Source organism: Mus caroli, unplaced genomic scaffold (assembly GCF_978045245.1).
Source record: "Mus caroli unplaced genomic scaffold, Mus_caroli_1 scaffold_4, whole genome shotgun sequence".
Classification (NCBI taxonomy): Eukaryota; Metazoa; Chordata; class Mammalia; order Rodentia; family Muridae; genus Mus; species Mus caroli.
In genome coordinates this window covers 118,887,541-118,911,370 of record NW_028227259.1, presented here as the reverse complement: position 1 = coordinate 118,911,370, position 23,830 = coordinate 118,887,541, and the positions used below count along the sequence as shown (strand labels likewise).

Genomic DNA, 23,830 nt, shown 5'->3' with positions numbered 1-23,830 from the left:
CACTGCAAATTAAATCACTGGGACTAGAAGTTTTCTATTCTGGCAGCTCTGAAGATCGAAGCCAGGGCCTGATCCTTGCTTGTCAAGTGTCCCAGCAGTGAGCTATACAGCCAGAACCATTTTATAATTCATTACAGTAATCCCTGCTGTAGAAATGGAGATGTTAAATCCTCTGCCACAGGAAATATTAGTGTTGACTAGAGAGCAATGGTGGCTGAGATTCCGTGATTGAGCTGGGAGACCCTTGCGTAAGCTGCAGTCCTGGGCACTCGTTGTCGCCCTTGGCGCTTACATTCTTACACTAGGTAATATTTTCCATTCTCTTCTCTCCCTTAGGGCAGACAGAAATTAGCTCGGTTTAACGCCCACGAGTTTGCTACGCTGGTCATCGACATCCTTAGTGACGCCAAGAGGAGACAGCAGGGCAGTCCTCTGTCCAGGTCAAAAGGCAAGTGTCCAGCCCAGCCCCAGCTGAGAGTGCCTGGGCCTTCTGGGATGCACTGTGGAGTCCCGAGCTGGAGGTGATGGGGCAGTCATAAGAACAGCCATCCTGAGAGTCTCCTCACTAATAGACTACGACAGAGAGGTACCTGTTGGAATCCTGAAGAATAAGGAGTACCTCAAAGTTACTAAGTATAATTCACATTTGTTTTATATGTATTTTTTCATAATCACTTATTTTCCCCAAAAATTGGCATGTTGAAATTAACCCAAAAGCGTAACTCTAACATTTTACCAAGGACATAAGTGAGGAGATGGAGACTCCTGATGGCAGCTGTCACTTAACTCAGAACCCCTGCCTCTGAACAATTACTGTTTACTGCTGTAATTTTAAATGTCTGTAGCAAGAAACCTTGGGATGTCCGCTGAGCATCTATTTCAGAATGGCTCTTACAGGCCCTGTCTCCAGACATAGGGCCCGCTTCCTCCTAGCCAGCCCATAAGTTTGTTCTTGTTTTTTTTATAGATACAGGAACTATGCCTTTTTATTTTGAGGTACTTGAACAAGATGTTTGTACCATAAAAATTAAGGTTCCTGTCAATATCACACTCCCCTAAGGCAGGAATTATTAAGTAACAGTAATTTATGTTTCTTCTTGACTGTTGAGGAATTTGGTCCTATCAATCCAGCCAGCAGTAAAGATGCTCTCAGAAGTGGCATTAAATTGGTGAGGTTGCAGTCTGGAGAGGTTTTGTATAAACTTGAAACCTCAAAATATGCCCACTCTAAAAGAGAAATAACGAGAGATTCCATATTGTGTATAATGTCAAAAACATTAGAAACAACTAAATAATAAATTCTAGAGAAACAGTCACATGATTAATGTACAGACATCTCCCGGAAATACTTCATGGTGTGGAGTAAAACAATACAGTCTTTAAAGGTTTGCTATAGTCTCTGTTTTGTCAGGTGTGTGTATTAATATAAGTAACTGTACAGGGAACGGTGCCTTCCCCAGATGAATATGCACATGTGGTTGCTCCTTGACATCAGATTTGATGCTTGTCTAGATGTCTGGCTGAGGCTGAGGCTGGCACTCTCCTGCAGGTTTCAGTTTCATACCCTGTCACTGGCCTCGCGTAGACTGCTGGGTGCCATGTTTGCCTGTGTTCTCATACTTTTTGTTGGTGATTTCACTGCTCTAACAAAGGCTCTGAGCACAATGGGAAGATGTTGAACAGTGTGCCTGCATGCAAGAGGGCTAAGGAGAGGCTCATGGGAAGCTGTGTGTGCACAGTGAGCATCTTCCTGGTGTGAATGGAGTGGCCTCAGACTGTGGTCATGAATCCATGGTATGTGTCACACAGGGTGTCCTTAAACAGAAGCGTGTGTGTGGACTGGCTCATGATAAGGCTGTGACTGGCAGCTCTCAGGAACTGAGTCCTTTGTCTCAGTGAGTGACAAGCTTTTAGACTGTATTCACTGAGAACAAGACTGTATGTGTGCATATATGCTTAGGACAGTAACTAGAGAGAAACAGGCCAGCGTGTCTCAGACTGGGTGATCTCCACTGTTCCTCACAAGTGGTTACAGCCTCTGTATTCAGTCTTTGTATTGTATCTCTGTATTGGCATGCTGGTGTTTTTTGTTTGTTTTGGTTTGTTTTGGTTTTTTGGTTTTTTCTTTTTTTTTTTTTTTTTTAAGATTTATTTATTATATGTAAGTACACTGTAGCTGTCCTCAGACACTCCAGAAGAGTGTCCAGATCTCGTTACGGATGGTTGTGAGCCATCATGTGGTTGCTGGGATTTGAACTCTGGACCTTCGGAAGAGCAGTCGGGTGCTCTAACCCACTGAGCCATCTCACCAGCCCTTGTTTTTTTTTTCGAGACAGGGTTTCATTGTGTATCTCTGGCTGTCCTGGAACTCACTCTGTAGATCAGGCTGGCCTCGAACTCAGAAATCTGCCTACCTCTGCCTCCCGAGTGCTGGGATTAAAGGCGTGTGCCACCACCGCCCAGCCATGCTGATGAATCTTAAAGATTCATTGTAAAAGTTAAAATAGGACCACTATGTCTTAAGAAATCAGAATTCACTGTCCAGATGAAGCTATCTATAAAACATCATTGGAAATTGGAGCTTAACTTGAGTTGCCTCAAATAAACCAAAAATGTTTGGGGATTTCTGAACACTTATTCTAAATGTGCAAGAGTGTGTAAGTCACTGCTCCCCATCTGTGGAATGGACACTACTGATAATGTACACGTATGTGTCTACTTGGTCCAGTGTCCCCTTGTCTGTCTCGCAGCCTGGATGCAGATGAGCGACCACTGCTGTTCTTGTCTTTGCACCTGACTTCTAGGCTGGGTGTTTTCTCTTTTTTTTTTTTTTGTTTTTTGTTTGTTTGCTTGTTTGTTTTTTTGAGACAAGATTTCTCTGTGTAGCTCTGGCCGTCCTGGAACTCACTCTGTAGACCAGGCTGGCCTTGAACTCAGAAATCCACCTGCCTCTGCCTCCTGAGTGCTGGGATTGAAGGCATGTGCCACCACTGCCTGGATCACCTTATGTTCTTATGGCTGAAGCAGTGCCCTGTGCATGCAAACCTGAGACTTCCCCACTCAGTCTGGAAGCCCAAGGGGTGTGTCTGAGTTAGGCATTCCCCGCTCAGGCTGACAGCCACCCCGAGGGGCGTGGCTGAGCTCTGTGGTGAGTGGGAAGCATTGGAACTGCTCTGTGTGGCTGTCCCTTAAGCCTCTTCGGGCGTTGCTCTTTCTGTCATTTTCTTCACCCTTTAATGGCTAAACCAGAAAGTCACCTTAGTAGTTTTTTAGAAGGAAAAATATATCTTAACTCTGAAGTAGTTTTCCTTCTTCTGTGAACAGACAATGTGGAGCTCATATTGAGAACAGTCAGTACCCAGCACAGCACTGAGAGCCAAGACAACGACCAGCCAGACTATGACAGCGTGGCCTCCGATGAAGACACAGACGTGGAGACCAGGGCAAGCAAGGCAAACCGGCAGAAGGTGAGAGGACACACCTCCCACAGGACAGACGTGCTCCTCCTAAAACGTGTTCTTGCCCTGGGGCTGTCGCTGAATGGCAGAGTGCTCGCCAGTTTATACAGGGCCCTGAGTTTAGTTCCCAGTGCCACCAGAAGACACATATACATGGCAGAAAAAGTAAAACTAGCAGAAGGGTTAAGCCTTGGAAGGTGCTGTGAGAGGGCTCAAGTTAGGCTCACTGCTAACTCAAGCCATGTTCTCAAAATAAGGCCCTGTCACTGAGCACGTGAAGGATCAGCCATGACTCTAGGCTGAGGTCAGGACTGGAGGCTTCTCTGTGTGTCATCCTCCCAGTGTGCTTAGCTCCTCCCCTCATGATGTCACTGATGGGGAAGCAGGGACAGGAGACTATGCACTGCACAGGTGGTGCGCATCGCAAGAGCAGACAAGCTGGAGGTTAGGAGTTTGGAAGAGAGAGCATCAAGGGAGGAGCTCTTGACAGTGCAGAGCTCTGAAACAAGGCCTCACAGATGTGCTGTCCTGCACCCGCGTAGAAGGCAGAACAAGAAAGCCTGGGTTGGAACAGCCTAGAAGAGTCACACACTTTGCAGAGACTCCGGACAGCACAGTGAGGACCTCAGCTCTAAAGGGCATTGCAGCATGGCCTCAGGGCTCAGGCCAGTGGGGCCCAGGGAGAGAGACAGGGCACTGTTGAGTGAACAGGGGAGAGGGCCAAGGGGTCTGCAGGCTGAACCCTCAGGATGGACTCAGATAGACACTCCACAGACACTGAGTAACAAATAAACAAGAAGCTAGGCTGCCGAGGTCTGCAGGTTTGAAGCAGGGAGATAAGCTTAGATGTGTCCAGCATTTGCTGTTTGATATTGGCAGAAGGGACGCCCCTACCTGGACTGCCCCGTGCCAGTCCACTCAGTGACAGGTAGGGTCATTACCAGTCCCTCAGGGACGGACTATCCATTGATTGGCTGGGCTCCTGCTGCCCTTTCAGCCTCTCACTGAGCACTGCTGCTGGACTCTCAGGAGCCCTGGCCTCCTCAGGCACGCCTCCCAACTCCCCCAGCTCCTCCCCAGGCAGCCCAGCCAGCTGCTGCGTCCCACCCACTCCATTGTCTGTGTCCCCAGCACTCAGTCCCTCCATCCTGCTGGTCCTGCCTTGGAACACCTTAGCCATTCCCTTTCCTGTGCTGCTGGAGTGTGAGCGCCATGGATGTGTAGCAGCCTGTCCTCTCTGTCACAGCGCACTGGAGACTGCCTGATGCTCACTAGGTCATGTGGAGCGAGTGAATCCATAAAGAGTGAGCTCTTTAAGTTAGCAAGGACAGTGTGTGCAGGGCAGCGCAGAGCCTTGGCAGCCAGTGTCCACAGAGGTTTGCAGCACTCTGCCTGCTCCTGCAGGAAGCTCTGCAGAGTGTCATGAGTCCTGGAGTGCCCCTGCCTTTCATATGGTCCACCTTTGCAGTCCAGCGGGCGTGGCGGAGATGGACATTCTTTAGCTGTTAGTCTTTAACATCATCATCGCGGATTGTGAACATTTTCCCGGTTTATTTTTAGAGCCTAGATTCAGATTTGTCAGATGGACCAGTCACTGTGCAGGAATTTATGGAGGTCAAAAGCGCCCTAGTGGCTTCTGAGGCCAAGAGACAGCAGCTAATGAAGGTGAATAACAACTTGAGTGACGAGCTGAGAATTATGCAGAAAAAGGTAACATGTTAATAAATGCCAGGATGGTTGACTCGTTGATCCCAGTCACCATGCTTATGGTCAGAGGGAAGAAAACACTGTAACAGACATAGACATACTGTGGCCAAGCTGTCCTCTTGAAAGCAGGCTGTGTGTGTATGTTTGAAATGCAGCGCTCTGATGAGAAATGTGTTCAGCGTAGGACAGAAACTATAGCCCAGTGGTGGGTGGTGCATCTGCCTAGCATGAGCAAAGCCTGGGCCAGGGTCTGTGCTTGGCTGGGATTCTAATTCAGTGTATGTATGGACACAAAGCCTTGGGTTTGCACCTAAAAATGCATTCAGAGTAAACTCCCCTAGGAGAGACCTAACAGCCCACTGTTTGTGTGAGATAGCATTACTTTGCCCTGTCCTGGGCTTTCTGGGAATCTGGAAGCTACTGCTTGGGTGTGATTTTCCACACCTATTGCTAATTCTTAAGATTAATCTCACCATGCAGACAGAGCAGGCAGAAGCACGTGCTTCTCAGCGTAAGCCCTAGCACGTACCATGTGCCGTGCTTTCTCTGCTGGCAATGACTCTGACTGCTACCCTGGCAACCCTCGCCAGCATCTCAGCCTGCTGTCGCCACCTGGAGCAGGGCTTGACACGCAGAAGACTGCCACATGTCTGCCTGTACTGACGAGGAGAGACAACCCATGTACGCTGCACTATCCTAGTCATTCCCCCAGGGCAGCCGTTCTCAACCTTTAGGGGACATCAAGCAATCCTTTCACAGGGGTCGCCTAAGTTCATTGGAAAACGCAGAATTACAGTTAGGAAGTAGCAACAAAATAATTTTGTGGTTAGGGGTCAGCACAACAAACATGAGGAGCTGTGTTAAGGGGTCACAGCGTCAGGAAGGTTGAGAACCCCTGCTTCAGGGACTGGGAACTGCACGAGTAAATTCACCTGTAGGAGAGGTCAGTAGGGAAGGCAATGCTTGGGATAACGATGGGAGAGCGACAGACAGGAAAGCCAGCTGTGCCCTAGACTCGGCACCGTAAGCGTAAGCATCGCTGACTGTTGTGAGAAAAAGCTCGCTATGCACCCCCACGCAGAAAAAAATAGACTGGCTTTGGGGTTTATACTATTGTTGAGGAACGCGATTTCAGACTCAGAGTATTGTAAGGCCCGGTCACAAGGTACATCTTCTCAAGGAAAGCCAAAGAAGGGCACTCCCACTGGCTAGGGAGCAAGGTTGTGAGACCTGTGAAGTCAGTCAGTGGCTCTTGTGCTGTAGTGCGGAGGCTGAGATACTGAGCCCTCGTGGACTAGCACCCCGACCTGCCTCGCAGCCCCGTCTAGGCTAGTGCACAGCTGTGACCAAGAGCCTGAGAGGCCTTTGCCGCAGCAGACAGCTTACATCTCCTCGGCCTTTTCTGAGCAGGGTCACACAGATGTGGTAGTTAATGCAGTCACCATCTTACCAGCTTCTTGGGGGATTTGTTTTTCTGAAACTTGCCTTTGATTGTTGGTCTGCGGGGCTTCACCTTTTTACCCATAGTTCTCCTTTAGTGTTCATAATGGTTACCTGTGCTGGGGAGATGGCCCAAGTCAAACATTGAAAGACAAGAAGAGGACCGAAGTCCAGACCCCCAGAACCCATGTGAAAGACCAGTTGGGCACAGTGGTCCACCTGCAGTGCCGAGCAGCAAGCGCAGTGACAGGGAGTCCCCAGAGCAAGCTGCCAGCCAGACCAGCTAACCTGTGTGCTCAGGCTCACAGAGTGGTTTTGGGAGATACCAGTGCCCCACTCGAGCCTCCCATCACACATGTGTACACACGTGTATGCCAAAGATTAATAAAGAAAACTCAGTGTTGGCTGAAGAGATGGCTCAGCAGGTAAAGGAACTTGACAGCTGCAGAAGCCGACAGCTTGAGTTCAACTCCCAGAGCCGACAGAAAGCGGGAGAAGAAGCCCCAGAGTTGTCGTCTGACACCACACGCAGCCACCAAGCACACGCAGACACAGTCAGACTTCATTTTTATTGTAATTGCTAGAGACAGCTCGAATCTCTTGAAAGCAAGTGTCTATAGTTTCTCTAGAGCAAGAATTGGGGAGAGACTTAGTGGGTAAGAGACGAGTACCCAGCCTGATGGCCTGAGTTCAAGTCCCTAGACTCCCTGACCTCCACATGTGTACCGTGCTGTGCACTCACCCTGACACACATGCACATACACTCAGACAAGCCAAGTGTTGACGAGCAGAGCCATTGTCCATTATTATCATACCGATGCCTATGATTTCTAAACTAGTGAATTATCTGTAACTTTTTATTTCCTGCCATACTTTTTCCAGAGTACAGCCTGGATTTTTTTTTTTTTTTAAGATTTATCTATTTATTTATTATATGTAAGTACACTGTAGCTGTCTTCAGACACTCCAGAAGAAGGAGTCAGATCTTGCTACGGATGGTTGTGAGCCACCATGTGATTGCTGGGATTTGAACTCCAGACCTTCAGAAGAGTAGTCGGGTGCTCTTACCCACTGAGCCATCTCACCAGCCCCAGCCTGGATCTTATAAACATTATTAAAATCTGTCTTAGGACATTTTCATAAATGCAGAGTAATGAATTTTTTAATTGGACACAGCCCTGTAATCCCAGCTACTTTGGAGGCTGAGATACAAGAATCGTAAGTTCCTTCTTGGGGTAAGAACTAGTTCGAGGCCCGCCTGAGTAACTTGGACTCTGTCTCAGCTCCTGGGCATGATGTACCAGGGGGAGGCCCTGGTAGACCATGTGCCTCTGTGCTTCAGGCCCTGGGTTAAATTCCCTGTGTAGGGGAGGGGCTGAGGTGACTGAAACCAGGGTCTGTGCTCATCTCAGAAGGCAGCTGGCCAGAGTCCAGACTGGGTGTTTCAGAGGTAGCAGCAGTGTTCAGGGCGTTTATACTTTCACAGCCTGCTCAGAATAGCACAGAGAGCTTTTAGCTCAGGCAGACACATGAGCCCTGCATCTAGGGATATAGTCCCTTGTATTATTCCCTCTGTCTGGACCCCACCCAGTTTCCATTCATATCCCGACAGCCCACTCACACTTGTCTGTCCTGGAATGCAAGAATTTCTAGAGGCTCCCCCTCTTTGCAGAGGAGGTTATAAATATAGGCGGGGAAGCCATGCTTGTGTAGAGGTAGGCACTACAGATAGAGCATGGGGCTTGTTCACATAGCCAGGCTGTACTGTTTTATTTTAAAGTTTGTAGTAGAGTTGGCCAAGTAGTGTGATTTCTATCTCATCTTTCACGGTTAACAGTTGCTTAGAAACTATGCAGATCAATGAAGAGGGTCAGCCGCTAGTGATGGACTCCCACAGATTGGTGCTTTCTAAATAAAACTTGAAAGTTAACTCCCAATACTGCATGACCTTGCTATTGGACAGTGAGGACCCCCTGGTGCAGACATGGTTGCTTACGGACTTAAACCTTGGCGCTGGAGGACAGCGTGGTCAAAGCGTACATTCTCTCAGAGAAGGCAGTTGGACCCATACCATCCCCAGCTTATGCCACACAGGTGCGGGGCTGAGGCAGCACAGACACGGTCACTTGTATTTAAGTTGCCAGCCTCACAATTCCTTGCTGATCTCTGATCTCATGAAGCAGCTCACGTGTGAAAATTGCAAAGAATACTCAGGGTCTCTGGGTGTCAGTGTCTAACCAAAGTGAGCTGGCACCAGGCAGCCCGGCCCACTCAAGGCCAACATCACTGATGGGTCAAGGAGAGAGAGGTCAGGTAACAGCCATGCAGAAAAAGACTGACCACCAAGGGAAGCCAGTGGGCCTCAGGGAGTGCCCTTCTCGTGAGGACACTGATCTAGTCCAAGAGGTTGCCGGTTTCTTGTGATACGTTAAATTAGCAGACTTACCATGGTTTGGGTCCCTTATATTTTTTTAAAGATGTGCTTGAATTGTTTAGAATATCAAAAATGCTACATACTAAAGACATTTTTATCCTAATTTTTCTTGTTGGCGTTTTGGAAAGCATTGGTGCTGGGATTTCCCCTGGTGGACCTCACCTTTGCTTGCTTTGCACTTTGGGCTGCTTCCATGGCATCTCCTGTCACTTCCCCATTTGCAGATGGCTCAGGGCCGTGTGAAGAGTCAAAGTCAATGTTCTGAATCTCTTTCTCGAGACGGCCTTAGAATGACCCAGAGTATTGCTGGTCTGCACATGTTTTCTGGCCCCACCGTGACAACTCTCTAGGCGGGTAGACTTGAGTTTCTCATGAGCCTGTAGGTTATCCCGGAAGGAGGAGGAGTTGCCATGGCTTCGCCTTGCAGCCCTACTAGCTTTATGTCCTCACAAGGTCGTGTTACGTTGGTGTACTTGACTTTGCTTTGTTTGTCTGGTGTGCAAAAACACAGACCCACTGCCAAACATTTCTTTCAGCTTCAAACTCTCCAGAGTGAGAACTCAAGCCTCAGGAGACAGGCCACAGCCAGTGCCTGTCAGGTGCAGACTGGCTCTGACCACAAGGACACTGCAAGCCACTCGTCCCTAAAGCGCCGTCCATCTGCCCGGGGCAGTAGACCCATGTCCATGTATGAGACTGGATCAGGCCAGAAGCCATACCTCCCAATGGGAGAAGCCAGCCACCCTGAGGAGAGCCGGACGAGACTTCAACCCTTCCCCACACATGTGAGTAGCACTGCTGTGTGTCCCATTTCTGCTGTGCAGTCTGACTGTGTGTTCCCTCCTGGTCACGCCAGGCTTGAGGACTGAAGGGGTTTGGCTAAAGTTGGGCGTTCTGGCTCTCGCTCAGCCCCTCCCCTTCAGTTCCTCTGTTTCCATGATGTCATTCCCAGGCAGCCTCTGTTGGCATGTGTTGTGTAGAGCTTCCTTCCTGAGCTCCACAAACAGAAGCCAGTTGTAAAGGTCACTGGCAGAAGTGTCTGTCTTCATCATAGGCAGAAGCTGGGGCTGGAGACATGGCCCAGTGGTAACCACACTGGCTGCTGTCGCCGAGGACACCCAGGTGGCACATAGCCCACTCCCAACCAACTTAACTCTTGCTTTAGGGGATTTGATGTTTCCTCTGGCCTCCCAGGGCTCCGCATGCACATGGCACACAGACAAGCAGGCAGAACACTCATACGTAAAATGATCTTTTTAAAAACAACAGAGTAGACAGAGGCATGCCCTCCTTATAAGCTGGAACTCCCCTGTGACTGGATACATGGAGTTGAGAGAGTCTGGGCTTCGGCAGCCTGGTTACTGACCTCACCTAGGCTGGTAGCATGACTTGGACATCTCATAAAGATGCAGTGTAAGCAGCCATTATATCAGCACACTCAGGAAGCTGAAGCAGGAGGATTGCCTGGACCACATAAGATCTTATCTCCAAAAAAAAGGAAAAAGAAGGAAATATGTAAATAATTGAAAATGTCCATCTGCCCACAGTGTCTGCTCTGTGGCAGGCTCTCGCCGACCACAGTGGTGCACGCGTTGGGGTGCCAAGTTTTCAAACATTAAACTATTCTGTCATTTGGATCGATCTATTGTGAAGATACCGGTTTCCACAGAGTGCTCCAGACATAAACTGCCTTACGTAGTTCTTCCTTCAGAGTGTGGTATTCATCCTTTGGAATGTCAAAATTATTTCTTCAAAGTACATAGAGTGCTTCAATAAGCTTCTTAGGGTAATGTGAAGCAGATGGTAAGATCTAATACATTCGAGACTTTAGCAGTGTAAGACTGCAGTACCGTATGTATCCAGGAATCCATTGTCTCAGCTTCTCTTTATGTGGGTTTAATGCTTGAAGACCGGTCACTGACCTGATGTTCTCAGTGAAAGGAGCCTCATTTTCATAGAGCTGAGAACAAAACTTAGGCAACCTCACCTTGGTAGCTTACACAGTGCACTTGATCCTAGAGGAAGTGGGTGTGAGGCTGTGGCTGTGCCGCCCAGTCTGACCTGAGGACCAGGGTGATGTGCACATCTGTTCAGAGTCGTCCATAGCGCTGTGTGGTCCTGTCCCTCCCAACCCAGAGCAAGCGGCACTATAGGCGCTAACAGTGAGTGCCAAGTGTAGCTGCGATGGCGGTAGGATCTCTTCCGTAAGCACAAGTGGCCTCTTCAGTGCAGAGTGGTTTCCAGCAGGCCACTTGCCTAATTAGGGATCATTGCCACAGCTGTCACCGAGCTGAGGGACACGTGGGAGCTGTGCGGTGGGAGGTGGGACGTGTTTGTTTTATGTTTGTTTCTCTCTCCACTTCCAGATTGGGAGGAGTGCACTTGTGGCCTCCTCTTCGTCTCTGCCCTCCTTCCCCTCCACACTTTCCTGGTCCAGGGACGAAAGCGCCCGAAGGGTTAAGTACACTCTGACTGGTCTGCCCTGGAGGAGGGCCAGCACCCCTTGGCTTTGTGCCCCCGCCCCTTCCTAACTGCCCTCATCCTGCATGAAGCAGCTTTGCTCCTGGGTTCTCATAGCAGCAGGCACATGCAGCCGTGCACAGCCGGCCTCTGCGCCTCCACGCTGTGTGCCTTCCACGCTGCCTCTCTCACCTGTCTAACCGCCTCACAGATCACCTAGAGCACATCTTCCGAGCACTGTCGTGTTAAGCAAACGGAGCTTGAGCTAGCTACTGGTCACATAGAACAGGGCAGTCCACCCAGGGTTTTTGAGCTACAGTTATGAAATTAAAAGTATATTTGGGTTAGCGCAAAAGTATCATAGCTTTTTTCTTCTAACTGCTGACTTACTTTTTGTTAGCACCATCATCTCTGACAAGCCCCACCTCAGTTGGTACTGTCATGCAGAGGAGAGGTGGCTACAGGCTTAAAGCTGTCCACTTGGAATGGTAGGCCGGACCCTTCTGCTGGTGTGTGACTCACGCCGGTGGCCTCCCTAACACCCACTTTTAAGAAAGGCAGCTAAGAGCCGGGCGTGGTGGCGCACGCCTTTAATCCCAGCACTCGGGAGGCAGAGGCAGGCGGATTTCTGAGTTCGAGGCCAGCCTGGTCTACAAAGTGAGCTCCAGGACAGCCAGAGCTATGAAGAGAAACCCTGTCTCGAAAAACCAAAAAAAAAAAAAAAAAAAGGCAGCTAAAGGGTGCAAAAGATTTAAGTGACATGGTCCCTGTTCCCAAAGGGACATTGTGTAAGAAGAAAACTGTTTTCATGTGCACAGAGAGCATGCTGATTTCCTCTTGTGGGAGACTGGGGCAAGCCTGAGTGTTAGAGGCCTGCCCTTTGGCTCCTAGCTCGGTCTGTCTGTAGCAAGGGTGAAAAAAGGCAGGGAACTGCAAACAAGACACCACCTTTCCCAGCAAACCCCCGTGTGGGGAAGAGGACCCTGTGCACTGCCGGGGCCACTGGCTGACCAGGTCACTCTGAGTTTCCTTACAGCCTTTGTGAAGTCAGAGGACTTCTTGAAGCTTGGCACTTCTGGTGTTCTGAGCAGCCCTAGAAGTGCACTGTAGTCTTTGTTCCAAATGGTGGTTACGGAAGAGCATAGAAATAAGGAAATCCCCCATTTTGATAATAATGATGTTGAGAGTCAGGTAGGTTGGTCTTACCATAAAATTTTGTAGTTTTTTTGATTTGTGGTGTGGTAGCTTTGAAAGGGACCAGTCACTGAAGTGATTCTGTGCACAGTGAGCAGTGACGTCATCCAGGGTCCTCTGAGCTCCTCCTGGCAGCTCTGTCCTGGCTTAGGTTTCTGGGGTTTGTCTGTGCAGAGAAGTAAGAGCAGCTACAAGGTAACGCTCGTGTTAACAGCTTTAACACTCCTGGCTCTGCATGCTCACTGTAACTTCCATAAACTTAAATGCCGGCTCATTGAAGTGCTGTGCACTTTGACGGAGGAGGACTTAGTCCGTCAGTACTTGTGCGCTGTACTTGAGGAGCGTTTCCTGAACGCGGTTAGTGGAGGTGTGTCACTCTTCTGAGATCCTCAAACAGACCCTGGCACTTCTGATCACTCTGGGTAATGTATTCCATCTCCAACTGTCACCGTGACATCAGGGGAGGCAGCAGCGTCCCTTAGAGAGATACAGGATTCCAGGACGCAAAAGATTGCTAATTTAAGACAAACACTGTCTCAAAACCCAAAATGTAAGCTATGGAGGGTGTTAGCACTGTCTTCTAGATTTCTCTCCCCACTGGAGCAGTTTCAATGAATGAACTGTCCAACATAATTAAAATTCAGTTTGTGTGTGTGTGTGGGCGTGTATGTCTGAAATCATTTTTTTTTTAAGTAAAGATTAGTCAGACATTCCTTTACAGGTAGAAAAGGTCTTAGGGGGACAGATTTCGGAACTCAGGACCACCAGACCCTGCTCTCTGCCCCTGCACGAATACCGTGTCCCCTCTCTCTAGTGTCAGTTACCCGCTGACTTAGCCACAGAGCAGGAAGTTACGAACTTCACTTGATAGCCTCATAAAGCGGCTAGCCAGCACTTACCACCTGCTGGGTGAAGTGCAGTGTGTGGAAAGGGTCTGCTCAGTATCGTCCATAGAGTGGGAAAGAGGATGTCCAGGGGAAAATGTGAGGGCCTCGGGAGGAGGGAGGGGGAGCAAAGTGGAGCAGGTCTCAAGACGCCACTCCTCAGCCGGCTGAACCCCAGGCCTCGTGCAGACTGCCCCACCAACTTCCTCTAGCAGCCATTTTTCTGAATAAGGCTGCACATCTCATGTGACTTAGCAAAGCCTCTACAGTCGCAGCCTTCACCACCTTTCCCTGCATCAGTTAAACCACCTAGCCGTGTACTTTAATAACCATGGCTTGACTGCAGGCTACACGGCTGGAAATAGCTAATCAGTAATCAGTTTAGATTGCTCATCGGCTTATGCTGCCATCCAGGTGAGGGGTTGTCACACCTTGAGATGAACAACGAGAGAGGTTTCTTCCCACGCTCCAGACCAGGCTCCTCCAGAGGATGCCATCCGTGCCCACCCCCTCACACTGACAGGCCCCACCTCTAGTGCTGCTGCCAGTCCTGATAAAGCTCATTTGTAACCTCCACAGTTAGACCTAATCTCTGTATTTTCAGAGGTCAATATTTTGGAAAACGAGTAAAGTGGTTTGGAACTAAGGCTCTTCCAGGGCTAATCCATGTGGTTCACAGGCAGCAGCATGGGGACTCACAGGCAGCAAGGGGGCTGGCTTCCTTGAGAGCTCATGAAAACCCTCCCTTGGGTCAGGTTTTAGCAGGAGCGGTCGGTGCAGGCTTCCCAAGCATGTAGTAATGGAGGGAGCCGCAGAGGGCTCCTGTCCTCTCCTCCCGCAGACTGTGCCTGAAGGTGGGCAGCTAGCTTATTCTGGTCCTGTTCTCTTCTGCTGTGAAACCAGGCAATTAGAGCCTGCTAAGTCCAGCTCTGAAGTGTGTGTTCAGATAAGTGTGTTTGTTACTGACTGCACGGCACGGGTGTGCATGTGTGTGTGCACGTGTGGCTGTCAGACTGTGGGCGGCACCGGGGTCTGTTTAGGACTCGTTAGTGAATTAAGAAGACATGGCGCAGAAGTCGAAAAGGCACTTTTGGACCTACTACTCACTCCTCTTTACTAGATTTCCAGTAAAGGGCTGGTTCCTGTACCACATGTGCCCTGGGTATGAAGGTGACAGAGCCTGGCAGGCGGAAGGATGCTCAACACTAATGGGGCCCCTTCTCCTTCTAGGCCTCCAGACTGGAGAAGCAGAACAGCACCCCGGAGAGTGACTATGACAACACTGCCTGTGACCCTGAGCCAGACGACACGGGGTACGTGTGTGAGGCAGAGGGAGCGGGGACACGGCAGGCCTCAGCACCCCCAGCCCTGTGTCTATGCTCATAAACTATGTCTTCTGTTGCTCACACTGCAACCTTCGGGCTGTTTGCCCTTGTGCTGACATGCAGGATCCACTGTGCCACACGAACGTGAGCCACAGTCCACCTTGGTCTCCCAAGATACTGCCTGCAGGGATGGCTGTGTGTAGCTATGCCCCTCTGTCAGCCATCCCCTCCGCCTCCTTCACCCTGTCCACAGCAGCACTAACCTCCCACCCAGGAGAAAGGGGAAAGCTCCTAGGATGGCTGTAGGTGCCGGGTGATAAGCAGAGCCCATGAGCCTCCCACTGAACAGGAGAAAGCAGACCACAGACACAGCCTGCTTGAGTGCCAGTGGTGTGAGTCACAGACGCAGGAACCTCCGATGCATGCTTATCATGCCATCAACATGCAGCTCTTACCTGTCTGCAGGTCAACCCGGAAGGGACGGCAGCGGAGCATGCTCTGGCAAGGTGATGGCTTATTGCCAGACACAGCAGAGCCCCACTCGGTCCCCAGCCCTGCCCTCCCCAGCACAGAAGACGTCATCCGGAAGACCGAGCAGATCACCAAAAACATCCAGGAGCTCCTGCGAGCAGCCCAGGAGAACAAGCATGACAGGTATGGGCCGCCGCTGCGCTCTGGGAGGGGGTACCCAAACCTAAGCATCATATTAGTGTGGTCCTGTACTGCTTTCATCATGTTACAAAGTAATTTGCGGGCTGGAGAGATGGCTCAGTGGTTAAGAGCACTGACTGCTCTTCCAGAGGTCCTGAGTTCAATTCCCAGCAATGACATGGTGACTCACAACCATCTGTAATGGGATTTGACGCCCTATTCTGGAGTGTCTGAAGACAGCTACAGGGTACTTATGTATAATAAATAAATAAATATAAGTAAATAAATAAATAAAGTAATCTGAAAGTAAATATATCTAGAAACAAAACTGCAGTGTACCAGGGGCAGGAGAGAAGCCACCTCACAACTAGCAAGCAGGTCTGTCTTCTAGCCAATGCTGCTCCAAGATTCCCTGAGCCAAAGTTTGCAGAGCTGTCCTGAGTGGAGCTACCTGAGAGCTGTCTGCTCCCTTGTGCACATAGAGTTGAGCATGTTAACGTGGTATAAGGTGACTGTACCTTCCTGTACAGAGCAGAGTGCCCACAGCCTCTACCGTGCACAGCACAGCCTGAGCTCAGTAAAGAAGTCTTAAACAAGAGCCACGCCTCGAGGGCTCCCATCTGACGGGGCTCTGTGCTTGACTCCTTACACAGTTAGAAACACTGCTGGGCTACAAGCTGCACTTCACTGATCACTCTCTGATGGTGTCAGAAATATAAATGGGTGCCCTGTGGCCATTTCTGCCTTCAAAGATTACAATATGGCATTTGCTTTGATTTGGGAAGACTTTTTATTTAGAAATCCTGTCAGCACCTTTTTTTTTTTTTAAATATTTATTTATTATATATAAATACACTGTAGCTGTCTTCAGACACTCCAGAAGAGGGCGCCAGATGTCATTATGGCAGGTTGTGAGCCACCATGTGGTTGCTGGGATTTGAACTCTGGACCTTCAGAAGAGCAGTCGGGTGCTCTTACCCACTGAGCCATCTCTCCAGCCCCCCTGTCAGCACCTTTTATGATTTGATCGCCTTTGCTTTGAAGGCCAGGAGAAAGCAGTGATCCTAGAACCATGGGCTTATGCTCCTGAAGCTGGAGCCAGCCGGCCTAGAGAACTCACTCTATTAATGTCATGGGTTCTGTACCTCCACTGGGACGCATGCTGAGCTGGGGCAGCCTGACCCCTCTGCCTCGGTATCACACGTGTCTGTGTCATGTCACTCACGGTTGCTGAGGTGAAGGCTTGCCAAGGCGCACCTGCACCTCCATCTGGGTTCCAGCTAACGGAGTCCAGGAAGTCCCCTCACTGCCCCTCATCGATCCTGCAGCCTCACTTGCCAGGGTCACGTGTCTGTCATCTCACCAACACACACACACACACACACACACACACACACACACACATGCCAGAGTAATATAAAATTACAAATAAAGATGGCTTTTAATGGATTTCATCAGAAGTTAATTTTATAATCTAAAAAAAACAGGGAAAGAATGAAAGACTGTTACTTGAGGCTTTGGGTCTGTGACAGTTAGGAACAGCTTTGCCAGGCCAAACCTGCCACAGCCTTGGCTGTGTTTCCTTGCAGAAAGTGCCCCCGAAGTGCTTTGCTCTCCCTGTGCCCATGGCCCTCCCAGGCATTGGTCAGTCCTGCACAAGGAACCATGGCTCGGTGGCAGTGTTGCCTTAGGAACTGGCCCTGGGGCCTGTTGGTTTGTGTCCTCTAGCACACAGTCAGTCCTCAGGCTTCAAACCTGCACAGTAGGCTACAGTGAGTCAGCCATCTGCTGCTCTGTCAGTGCTGAAGGTAAGAGTCCTTGCAAAGCCCTCTCTCAGCACACGGCAGCCACCATGCCCGTGGAAAGAGACAGAGGTGAGAGGTCGCCTCCTTGCTGCTGAGATCAGATTGTCTGTGGGAACAGAACTGGGGGGGGGGGGCTCAGTGACCAGCAGCAGGACAGTGGCATATAGGTGCCAACTGGGATTTAAGGAAGTGTCCTCAGCCCTTCAGTTGTCACCTTTATGGACCGTGACATGGACCCTTGCTCCTCATTCTAGACATCTGATGGCAGGCACCAGGCGTACAAGAGCCGTGGCTCTCTCACCTGTCGCCCCAGTCACAGACTACAGATTTCAGGCCTAGGACTGTTTGTCTCGGGGTGAATGTGTGTTCGTGACAGGATGGGGAGCCTGCCGTCCAGCGTGCACATAGGGCAGGGACAGCCTCCACCCCTTCATTAACCAAGTAGAGGTGGGGCCTGTCCAGCCTCTGAGGACTCTACCTCTCAAGTGTTTGAGCTGCGTTTTAACAGCCTCTCCGATATCTTACAGCTATATTCCCTGCTCAGAGAGGATACACGTTGCTGTAACCGAGATGGCAGCCCTGTTCCCCAAAGTAAGTTCTCTTCCTGTTTATCTTCAAATGAGCTGCTAGGCGCTGCTTCCTGGCCCTGTGTCATCTAGGGAGGAGCCCAGAGCCCGTGCACACCGGGCAAGCACAGCACCGCAGAGCTTCAGCCCCTAACCTTCTTCTCACGTTCCTGTTCCACGTTGTTTTCAAGTATGCCGTCTCACGGGGCTTTGAGATGTTTTTACCGTGCATGAACATCGGTTTAATAAGGCATCAATATTTAGGTCAGGTGCTGCAAGGCAACGCAATGGAGTTTAGGATATAGCACCTAAACTTCTCTTCGTAGGCCACAAGTTGCAAAGCTGATAATGTTTAAAATGCCCAACTAGATGGGTGGTGATGGGGCATGCCTTGGGAAGCCGAGGCAAGAGGCTCACCTGATCTACAGAGCCAGTTCCAGGATAGCCAGGGCTACACAGAGAAACCCTGTCTCAAAACAAAACAATAAAATACCCAGCTGAAAGCAGTCAGACTTTCTGGGGCAGCTCAGGTTGCTCTTGGGAACGGGCTTACTCCGTGTTGCTGGCTCCCCACCCTGCAGCCCCCAGCAGACGGCTCTGCTTTCATTTCAGAAACCCAAGTCTGACACAGTAAGGACTTCCCTCCGCCTACTCACGTCCAGTGCCTACCGGCTCCAGTCGGAGTGCAGAAAGGCTCTCCCAGGAGACTCCAGCTTACCCACAGATGTGCAGCTGGTCACACAGCAGGTCATCCAGTGTGCCTATGACATCGCCAAGGCCGCCAAACAGCTGGTCACAATCACCACCAAAGAGAACAGCAGCTGAGCTCGGGCACTGTCCGCCTGCCTGTAGACTACACACGAACTCTTCAGATTTTTACAAAACATTTAATGATTTCAGACTTTTTAAAAGAAAACTCAGTATTATTTTTTGCATGTTTTCTAACAGATTTTTGACTGTAATTTAACCCTTGCCTTATTTGTGCCTATTTGCAACTTAGTTCTGTCCTGTCAGATTGTCACCAAGTGCTTAGGTCATGACCCCATGTGTTCAAAAGTCATTTCTCCGTGTGTGTTATAACTTTCCTCTCCTTTACAATCTCTACCCATGCCTAAAGCTATAATTGATATTTTTAGTAAAACATTTTCTTAAGAGATAAGAAAGTTGGATTTAAAAACAAAACCCCCAGCAGCAGCATCCGTTCCTTCCAAGCATCGTGCAGTCAGTCAGGAAATTTCCCTTCCATCCTGTGGGGTCTCGGGGTTTGGGGTCTCTCCGTGTGCACGGGGAGCAGAGCTTCCCACTTCCTAGAGAGAGTGCATCTCTTGGGAGTGACAAGGAGCGGATCCATTTCTAACTCTTGTATCATGTTAAGTGTTGTCTTATTTAATGTTTTTATCTTGATTTTCTATCTATAAAGATTTTACCATCATGCTGATGTCTCCATAATGTCCAAGAAAGTAGTTACAAACCCACCCTTTACATCAGCTTCCAGTCGGTTCCATTCAGAGCAGGAGCACTGCCCACTGCCGGGGCCTGCTTCCCCCCAAGCCAGACAGTTCACTCAGAACCCTGAGTCAGTTTCACAGGCCGTGCTGCTGACATCCTCCGCACGGCTCCTCTGGAAGGATGTCTTCCCAGGTAAGACGCAGGGCCTCAGTGTCCCCATCCCCTCAGGGGCAGTTCATGATTAGAAATCCTGTGGCGCTGCACGAAGAGTTCCCCGTGTGCCCTAGCTGGTGGCAGCTCCCCCACAGCTCCCCAAGGGCAGAGGTTGACACCCAGGCCACCACAGCACTGGTGCTCGATGTGCTGAAGGCACTTTGTCGTTTGGAATGTTTGACTGTTGTGGCTTCACTGCATCACTTCTGCCTGGGTGGAGCTCTGGCCCTGACCTGAGGGAGCAGGCAGTGGCTATGTCGCCAGCCAGGTGCACAGACAGCCAAGGGACCCCACCCAGCCTGTGAGAACAGCAGCTTCTCCCACTCATAACCCTCATGCAGCTGTAAAGTAGCCTGTGGCTGCCAGTGCTTTGGTTTTTCAAGGAACCAGAAGTTTGAGTTCTGTCATGACATTTTTCTTTTCTTTTCTTTCTTTTTTTTTTTTTTTTTTGGTTTTTCGAGACAGGGTTTCTCTGTGTAGCCCTGGCAGTCCTGGAACTCACTTTGTAGACCAGGCTGGCCTCGAACTCAGAAATTCACCTGCCTCTACCTCCCAAGTGCTGGGATTAAAGGTGTGCGCCACCACTGCCTGGCTTCATGACATTTTTCTAATCAAAAATGTGGACAGTCAATCCAGACATGCCCACTGAACAGGCTGCCCATCTCAGCCTCTGCTGGGGTCTGTAACCTGCACATGAGTGAACCTGTCAGCCAGCCCCGGAAGGCAGCATCAGTCTCCCTTAGAACGACCAAAGTGAGGTGACCTCAGTGTGCTGAGCCTGCCTCATGGTCCCTCTTACAGCACGGCCAACGCGTCCTGGAGACAGCATCACCTCAACGTGAGGCTCACAGCTCGGAGGAAAAGCTCAGCGCTCCAGAGGCCTGCCCACTCTTGGATACATACAACCCTAAGTGCTGGAGGATGTCCAGCAGGGCCTTTTAGAAAGGGGCCAGCCACTGCGAGCTCAGGCATCCTCTCTGACAAGCTTTTCTGCGTGCTCCGAGGACGACTACTCTTCCTGGCAGGCTCCCTGGAGCTGGTTCCAGCCTGAGCTGGTTCCCACCATCCCCAGGGAGAGCAGGCCTCTGTTGGAGGCTTCCGGGAAAAGAACTGTTAGAGGTGGAGTGGTGTCCTCCCGTTAAGTCATGAAGAAGGACGCTGTCCTTGAGAAATCAAAGAACATGGGGCCAGTACAGTGTTTCCAGATGCTCTCAAGAACACCAGAGTCAGTCCCATGTCCTCAGGCTGAAGGCCCTGCGTGGAGGCCTGAGGAGACAGCAGGAGGGGCCCCACACGGTCCCCCCTGAGACCTGGGGTTAGAGCACACTGTTCCTGTAGGCAAATGTGTTTTGTCTCAAAACTCACCCTGGCCATTTTTGGGTTTTTTGCATGTGGGTCTCATCGCCTCGCAGGAGTGAGCTCTGCATCCAATCTGGCTGCTCTCTCCCCTCTCTGGGATTCTGCCTTCCTGCCTGTGTACCCCACTTTCTAAGATGGAGAGGATGAAAACACAATTAATGGAGCAGGCCCTGCCTCAAGCTCTGTTCCCGGAAGGCACCGTGGCCTCAGCACCACGGTCTTTACTTGCCAAAGACAAAGTCCAGTGTTGCGTGTACTCGGGACTCTTAATGGCACAGCGCAGGGGCTCTGCCCTGACCGCAGTGACCTCCATCATGGAATGCATCCTGAAAGCCACGTTTTTCATCCTCCACGGCTTCCGTGGACTCGCAGTGCAGTTTCCTTTCCTTCCTTGTCCTAGCTGGCTATCACCCACGCTCTTACAAAGCAAAGTGCTGCATAGAGAAAAGAAGATGCATTGCATACCTGGTGTTAAGCCCCCTCGCTCCTCCTCCTCTGGTGGCTTCTCAGTCAGCATCCTGAAGTTACTGTAAAGTCCTTCTGGAATCTGTGCCCCACTGGTTATGCAATAAATCGTCTCTTTAAGTGTGTGGTCATGTGCCCCTCTAGCTGGTGGATATTTCCAGACTAGGTAGGCTGGGTGGGTGGGGGGGGGGTTGAGATTTGGTCTTTTGTTATCTATTGTAATGCTAAGTGCAGGCTCCCAAAGCCTGGTTGTCCCAGAGACAAGAGAGTCCCCACTGAAGACATTAGGTGACCCTGTCCCCAAGTTAACTCTGACTGGAAAATAAAGATGCCAATAACTGGGCAGAAGAGACATAGGTGGAGTTTGGGTTTCAAGGGCTTGGGATTGGAGGAGGATCATGAGGAAAAGAAGGCAGCAGGAGGGGGAATGAGAGCAGCCATGGGTTAGGAGGAAAGAAAAATGGCTCCGTGGGCTGGCCAATTGGAGTTAAGAGGAGCCCAGATAGCCATGGGCAGTGGTGGCGCATGCCTTTGACCCCAGCACTTGAGAGGCAGAGGCAGGCGGATTTCTGAGTTCGAGGCCAGCCTGATCTACAGAGTGAGTTCCAGGACAGCCAGGGCTACACAGAGAAACCCTGTCTTGAAAACAAACATACAAACAAAAATAGCAGCCCAGATGAAATATAGTAATAACTTGGGGTTGTCGGTAGGAAATAGATTCTAACAGCATAGAGGGGGTAGACAATGGCCTGACTTTCATCCTGTTTAAGGCTTATGGTGAATATGAGGGTTGTTTGTGTCTTTCATCCAGGAACCTAAACAAAGTCAGGGTAGAAACCTCAGACCAAGATTAAATACTTTCTGCAACAATGGGGGCAAACTCCCACGTGGCTGATCTGTAAGGAGGCATGGTTTAAGGAGACATGGTCTCGGCTCAGTCTTCTCCTTCCTATGTTCTCTGTAGCCTGTTTGTTTTGTATTTGAGGCAGGGTCTCATGTAGCTTAGGTGCACCTTGAGCTGTCATTCCCCTGCCTCTGCTTCCTGAATACTAACTGGGATTACAAGCATGTGCCACCATGCCCAGCTCTTCGCCCATGTATCCATCTAACCCGGTAAGCTTACCCCAGTCATTTTTAGGTCGGCCCAAGCTGGCCCCGTGCATGTGCCCTCCTTCCCAACAGGCAGTCGGGTGATAAAACTAGGCCCACAGTGGGGCCAACCTTAGCCCCACCAGCATGTTTTGAGAAGTGACTTGGTACTTCAGATGAAAGGAGGAGGAGACAAAAGGACCATTCCTGGGCTTCTCCAAATGAAGTCTAAGCAAGATGGAGTGTTAGCATATACCCTGTGTGGCCCAGCTTGCCAGGAGGGAGGGCCCACAACCCTCAGGTTGGAGCCAACAGCTCAGAGTGCTCCTGAGCCAGGTTCCCAAGACCGCCTGCAGAGCTGCTGAGCCTATCCCACGCACACCCTGATCTGACTGCATGATGTGTGCTCTAGAGCTGTTGCCACCACCGCCGCCGCGGCCGCCACTGCAGGTCTACACCATGCCAGAAGGCATTGTGCTGCTGCAGGCAGACTCTTGTGAAGTCCATGCACCACACTTCCCCAGCTCTTGGTCAGCCATCGTAATTCTAGCTGCAGTTGGCTGTGTCAGGCATTGCTCTGTTCCTTAGGTGGGTGACTTCTTGGGAGTACCGGGGAGATACCTTAGCCAGTAAAGGCGCTTGCCTCGCAGCCTGATAACCTGAGTTTGATCCCCAGGTCCCACTTGGTAGAGAAAATCAACTTCTGTGAGTTACCCTCTAACCCCACGAGTGCACTGTGGCATGTGTACACCCACGGACACACACAAAATAAACCCCTACAGTCTTCACGCTAACTCACGGAGGAAGGTGTATCCATTTGACAGGAGAAGAAGCCAGCACACAAGGAGGCAAACTCCCCCAGCCTGGGGAGGGTGAGGAATGTTGACAGTTGATAGAACTGAAGCAGAGAAGCCACTGACAGCACCTCTGGGGGCCTCAAAGCCACTGCAGGGGCACCACTAAGGCTGCTCAAACAAATGGTTCTCAGCTGTCAGCCTGGGGCCTCCCCAATGGGGTCTGGGCTGCAAGCTCTCAGGCCGGTGCACCCGGACTGCCTGGTGTCAGCAGAGGCCAACAGAAAGGACTGCTGAGCCTACCCACTGGGTCAGCACTGTGCAAGCATGCCCTGCATCTGTAGGTTGAGCACAGGCCATCTCCCACAGAGGGACCCAAGAGTCCTGCCTGCTACCCAGCAGGCCAAGGGTGTGAGGTTGTTCAGGAACGACCTCTGCCCTCTGCCCTTCAACCCGACTGCAGGTCCTCACATTCACTCGCTTTCTGTATACAGACGTCAGTCATGAAGCAGGGCTCCAAGAGGTAGGTATGATCCC

The 23,830-nt window shown here is 50.4% G+C and overlaps 1 protein-coding gene across 12 annotated transcripts in view; it reads left to right on the top strand.

The window, feature by feature from the left end:
- Positions 1-19,356, top strand: part of Git2 (GIT ArfGAP 2) — a 43,347-nt gene extending 23,991 nt beyond the window's left edge. For 2 of the 12 annotated variants that reach the window (XM_085837052.1, XM_085837051.1), the window contains exons 12-20: positions 337-448; positions 3,325-3,467; positions 5,019-5,123; positions 9,576-9,824; positions 11,406-11,495; positions 14,808-14,890; positions 15,368-15,556; positions 17,886-17,949; positions 18,537-19,356. In XM_085837052.1, coding sequence (XP_085693178.1) covers positions 337-448; positions 3,325-3,467; positions 5,019-5,123; positions 9,576-9,824; positions 11,406-11,495; positions 14,808-14,890; positions 15,368-15,556; positions 17,886-17,949; positions 18,537-18,749 — 1,248 coding nt within the window. In that variant the 3' untranslated portion in view covers positions 18,750-19,356. Of the gene's footprint in view, positions 1-336; positions 449-3,324; positions 3,468-5,018; positions 5,169-9,575; positions 9,825-11,405; positions 11,496-14,807; positions 14,891-15,367; positions 15,557-17,885; positions 17,950-18,536 lie in introns of all 12 variants that reach the window. The other 10 variants (XM_021163983.3, XM_021163982.3, XM_085837055.1 and 7 more) reach the window with 5 other exon arrangements.
- Positions 19,357-23,830: the final 4,474 nt, after the last annotated feature.